This window comes from Gymnoscopelus microlampas (genome assembly GCF_963454915.1).
Source record: "Gymnoscopelus microlampas genome assembly, chromosome: 14".
NCBI lineage: Eukaryota > Metazoa > Chordata > Actinopteri > Myctophiformes > Myctophidae > Gymnoscopelus > Gymnoscopelus microlampas.
Window position 1 is genome coordinate 17,747,457 of NC_139951.1, and position 5,734 is coordinate 17,753,190.

General features: G+C 38.4%; 1 protein-coding gene and 1 long non-coding RNA gene across 2 annotated transcripts in view; both read right to left on the reverse strand.

Annotated features, from left to right (window-relative positions):
- LOC311060924 (integrin alpha-M-like) overlaps positions 1–1,064 on the reverse strand; it is a 28,354-nt gene extending 27,290 nt beyond the window's left edge. Inside the window, exon 1 of the mRNA XM_084079323.1 lies at positions 866–1,064. Coding sequence (XP_083935449.1) covers positions 866–896 — 31 coding nt within the window. The 5' untranslated portion in view covers positions 897–1,064. The remainder of the gene's footprint in view (positions 1–865) is intronic.
- A 2,487-nt stretch (positions 1,065–3,551) lies between these two features.
- Positions 3,552–4,759, reverse strand: LOC311059783. The gene is made up of 2 exons (XR_014602207.1): positions 4,553–4,759; positions 3,552–3,836 (listed from the first exon to the last, which is right to left on the reverse strand). It is a non-coding gene; the product is annotated as an uncharacterized lncRNA (long non-coding RNA).
- Between the last annotated feature and the right edge of the window lie 975 nt (positions 4,760–5,734).

Below are 5,734 nucleotides of genomic sequence, written 5' to 3' on the forward strand. Positions count from 1 at the left end.
CGTAACACCACAAAACTGTGTATTGCTTATCAGTAGACAAGCAGATGTCAGACCTCCATTATTGGCCCATGAAAACAAAAAGATGTTGCTAGATGATTTGTAGATGTAGCTTATTATTTCCAGTTTAGGCCAAACAATGACCATACCGATTTTTCCAAAAGGAATATGGAGCCGATTTACCCCATGCTGTCACTACGGCGTATTTTGGCCTGTTTTGTTGTTATTGAACACATTCACTGCCATTGACGGAGATCTCTGTCATTTAAAAAAACAAAATATATATATATATTTAGTTTTTTAGGTTTTTTGGGGTTTTTCACACAGAACCAGGAGATAACGCGATCCAAAGATTTACTGCTCCATTCCCTTCCTGGTTAAAGTATTTAGGAAATATTCTGTATCTCGGCTCCTGTGTTTTACTATGTATTTTTGGAGAAACATGCTATTTTCAACTGGGTATAACAAGCGAACGGGAGGTCGCTATGACATTTTTTGTTTTTTTTTCATGGAAGCACAGTGATCATACTGGAGATAAATATTCTGTGGTTCTTGAAAGATTAGTCAGAATGCTTAAAAATGTTGGCAGAAGCTACAACCTGTTTTAGAAAACCCCTGGCAGTGAAATTAAAAAAACATATTGTAAATTAAAATATCGCTGAAATTATACATTTCCAGCAAGGCAAAAACATCCGACATCCAGCATAAAATCAGCTACAACACTGATTCTATTGACATGCTTTTACTGTAGGCTATACAAACTCAGCAGCTTAACTTGAACACGTATGCCTAGCCACCACATCTACAGTACATTGAAATAGTTCATTTACTAGTTCAATAGACTTATTAATGATATTGATATACTCACAGAGGATCACACAAGGCAAAGTGTGACCCATCCTCTCTTGTGATGAACAACTCTGAAAAACCTCTCTGCTTGTGCTTCCTATTCACAGTGAATTAATAGCTACTACTTTTTGAAATACAGAAATGAGAGAGAGAGAGACAAACACCCAAAGAGGGCTTCCGCCCATCCGTTCTTGATCTTGATATTGATTGTCACTTTGACCACTTTTTCGTTCTTCTAGGCAGCCTACTGGTGTGTGTCAAACCACAGTGACTTGAAAGGGAGAAAAGCATCAGAAGAGTAGTAGTTCGAAGTACATGTGTATCGGGTGCACAGTTCAGAAAACTTAAACTTAAAACTAACAAAATAAGCTATTTATTTTATGTTAAGTAATGTTATGTTTAGTTACAATGTGCACTCCTTTTGAAAGTAAGGTACACAAACTTGTTTGCTACATAGCTGTAAAAGAATACAAAGAATGCTTTTACAGTCTGTGTCTGTGCTTTCATTTCCCCTTGTGCTGATTAAATATATCATGAACAATGGACTAGTTTTGTTAGTGTAATATTGTTCTTGTGAATTGACTTGTGAACTAACAAAATTAAACTTAAAGCTGCACTACAGTATGTAACTTTCCTCTTCTACCCCGGATTTGAACCTGTTATTTTTTATTTATTTTTATTTATTTCATTTCCCCAAAAAATATGAAAAATAAATGAAAAAAGTAATTGAAAAGACACAGCCCCCTCACATATTAGAAGGCCAATATCAGTCACCAGAACCAAGGACGGATGTTTTCTTTGAATCTAACATGGTTAAAATGGAGTTTGAAGTTACAATGGGTTTGTATAGGAAGGGGGTGTCTGATAAAATGAATATCAAATACTGAATCAAGCAACTTAAAAACTGTCTGGGGTGCTCACAAAATCCTGAGTAGACGTTAAAATTACCCCAAACATTTTTGAAAGTGAAATATCCCTTTAATACAGTGCCCAAATTATTTCTGGCTATTTCTGGCCAGTGCGATTTTTATTTTTATATTTTTTCAAAGCAAAAAAAAAGTGCTTTGGAAGCGAGATACAGCCCTTTTCAGTTATAAGTTAAACAAGGAGTGGATGGAGCTGCAAATCTTCAGATAATGATATCTTGGGTTCTGAACAAAAGAAAAAGTCAAGCACTAGAAAGGTGTGCTATAGCACAGATCTCTGCCAGACATCGCTTTTTAACCCATTACCACGCAACGCATATGAGCTTGTAGATCTGCTATTTTTGCCGAACTTTTATTTTGTTGCTATGGGAAGTATTTATAATATAGCAGTATTAGCAGGGTATTCTCTTTAGTACACTACAGCAAACCCCCTGACATATGCAGCTTCATATCATATATCATATTTGTGGCTTTTTCTCTTCTCTTCTCTTCTCTTCTCTTCTCTTCTCTTCTCTTCTCTTCTCTTCTCTTCTCTTCTCTTCTCTTCTCTTCTCTTCTCTTCTCTTCTCTCCAATTCAAAGGGGCTTTATTGGCAGCAGAAATGTTGCCAAAGCAGATAAGCAATAAAATAAAAAAATCTCCCTATTAGAATAAAGAAATTTAAACAGAGTTGTGTAACATTGCAACTTCATAATCAAATATAGTAGGTAAAATACTTCAATAATACACACTGAACAATTGTGCTTTGCTGTTATGTAAATAAAGATAATTTGATATTTTAAAATTTAAAACAACTTTTTTGTATGACCTTCAGTTCAAGAGTTAGTGTCTTCCTTGGCCTACTGGATCGGTCCAGTGGTGTCTGAGATGAGCTGTACTCAGTCACAGACACATGGATGGAAGGACAGATGGACACACGGACAAATGGACAGGGTCAAAAACATAATCTCCACCTACGGCCTATCTGCCTGGCAGAGATAAAAATGCTTTAGCTACAATGTAACGGAAAGCTGACAGTATGATGAGACTCTGAAAGAGATGAACACATGCTGTTGCTGAAAAAAGGAAGTGGTTGCTGGAAGTGGTAGTTATTTGCATTCAGTGCTAACAGGCTGTGGTGAAGTAGACAATATGTACCGAGTGCTGTGGTAAAGCTGGGACGTATGTTAAAGGAGACACACCATGAATAAAAAATAAAAAAAAGATATTTAATATCATATGGTGTATGTCCCTCAAACCATTTTCAAAAGGTTTGAGCCTAAATCAACACTCAGATATACTCATCCCAAGTCAATTCTCTCAGGCTTATAAAGCACTTTCAGCTGCAATACCAAAACGTCCTGTTGGGCAGAGGGGTGCTACTGAGCAATTCTGTCTGTCAAAATACATGGGCAGAAAGTGTCGTGATGTAAGCAAACATTGCCATTCTGAGATGGCCTGTTCAGACACGCCCATTCTGAAAATCTCTGAAATGAGAATGAATGACTGAATGTTAAAAAAAAAATGTGGGGGTACAAGAGACACTGGGGAGCCCAAAAAATACCCAAAAAATCAAAAAAAGTGAAATTCATGGTGTGTCTCCTTTAAGATGGAAGGACAAAAAATACAGTACTGTATATAGCCAGTGTCTCTAATTATTTCTATTGATCAATTGTAACTGTGCTTCCCTTTTTCTAACACTAGTTCTCCTTTTGGGTTCACTTCCCCTTTCCCATCTCATCTTATCCACTTTTTGGTTTGAATTGATAGACTATTCATACACACGACAGATAGATACACAGATAGATAGATAGATACTTTATTAATCCGGAAGGAAATTTGTTCTGTTCAACAGCTCCAGTTGCCATACATTCATACATACATTACATCAATACAATGTAGCAAAAACAATCATCTGTGCTACACTACTGTGATCGAAACTCACTGAATGTGCTGGGGGGTGTGGCATCATCCAGTATGGATATTGTCTTAGCCAGAGTTCTCTTCTCTGCCATTGCCATCCACAGAGACGAGCTCCCTATCAGCTTGCCAGCCAGCCTGATTGTGAGTGTTGAGTGTGTCTCTCTGTCTTGCGTTGCCTCCCCAGCACATCACAGCATAGAAAAGAACCCATAGACATAGAGACAACATGCAAAGCACAAGCTGGTATAGGATACACATGAAATGAAAAGATGGATTATTAGGTTGTGATGTGTGTAGTGTGATTTGAGAAATGTAATGTTATATTAAAATATAATTCAATTAAAAGTCAGTTTTATTTATATATCACATTTCATACAAACTCACTGTCACACACACACACACACACACACACACACACACACACACACACACACACACACACACATTACATTACAGACATTACATTACAGTCATTTAGCAGACGCTTTTATCCAAAGCGACTTACAATAAGTGCAATCAACAAAGGTAGGGAACGAAAGCTACTAATCACCAGAGGTTATAAGTGCATTTTCTGCAATAACAAGCAACCAAGAGCATACCTAGCGCTAAGGTAAAAGTGCAATATATCAGCTACCTATTTCCTTAAACAGATGAGACAAAATAGCTAAATCAAATGAGCAGGAGCTAAAACAAATAATTGTATTGACTAAACAAGATCCGATAAACAATTCAACAATAAAACAAGCATTCGTACAACTAGTTAACAACAAGTAGGCCAGGCAAAGAGGAAGGGTAGTGTTTCCTGAAGAGGTGGGTTTTCAGCCTGCAGCGAAAGATACACACACACACACACACAATAAAAATGCTTACTAAAAAACATTCACTTGATACAGCTTGTAAATGTATGTCCCATATAGGTACAATAAAATATGCACGCCCGTTTTCAAAGATTTATTATAAAGGTGAGAGATGTTTTCTTGCTCAGACTTCAGACTTGAGAAGCCATGGTGCTCGAAACTTCACTCACTTTATTATAAATCTTTGAGAATGGGAGCTACCTAATTGTGTGCAGATTGTATTGTTCTTACAAGATCGGTACATAACTCGGAGGCGCGCCGACTCCGAGTTATGTACCGATAGGCACAGAATCGTAAATGATGTTGTGGGGACTGCGTTTGCCCCAACTGCCACTCACTGCACTAACATAGCTCGCGTCGCCAGGCTCTCTCCCCACCCGCCACCCGCCACCCCGCCCCCTTGCGCTTAAACTACATGCAAAAAGGCCGTTCGCGTTGCAGACAGTGCAAGTTTTACTGCAGCCTCAGGCAGGAGGGTTAGCCTAAATGCTAGCGTGCTTCATTAGACCTAGTTTGGCTATTAAGTTATTATTTGGCCATGTTCACACTGACTTCAATATTCGCTATTGTTGGGAAGACCCGTGTGGTGTCAAAAAACGTTGCCACCACTTATATAAAAAACATTATTAGCGTTTAGCGTCGCAGGTTTGGCGAGAGAAACAAGCAATCCGAAAAACAAGTAATCAGGTCTATGAAAACAATCACACACACACACACACACACACACACACACACACACACACACACACACACACACACACACACACACACACACACACACAGCACCTGGTAGAATATGACTTTTGTCATTTCGTTCTTGTTTTTAAACTAGCACCCTGCCTTGTAGGTGTGGGGTGGGTGTCTTTTGCACTTTTGCACTTTTTCTGAGCCAGCTACCCCTCCCCCTCCCACTCACACATACACAGACACAGACACAGGATACAGTGCCCCCCCCCCCCAAATAGCAAAAGTAAAGCGTTTCGAGCGTGTGGATCCGCTTCTTTTTATGCTTTTGATGTTTTTGAGTAACGCTGTAGTATGATCAAGTAGGGCATTAATTTACAAAAAAAACACAAAAAGTTAATATATGGAGATAAGAGGTTTCTGCCCGACAGCAACGATAATATGAATTAATTTTGATATCATCACATCTTTTACCACTTTCACGCTGGTTTCATGATGCAACGCACTGTGAGCCTATTG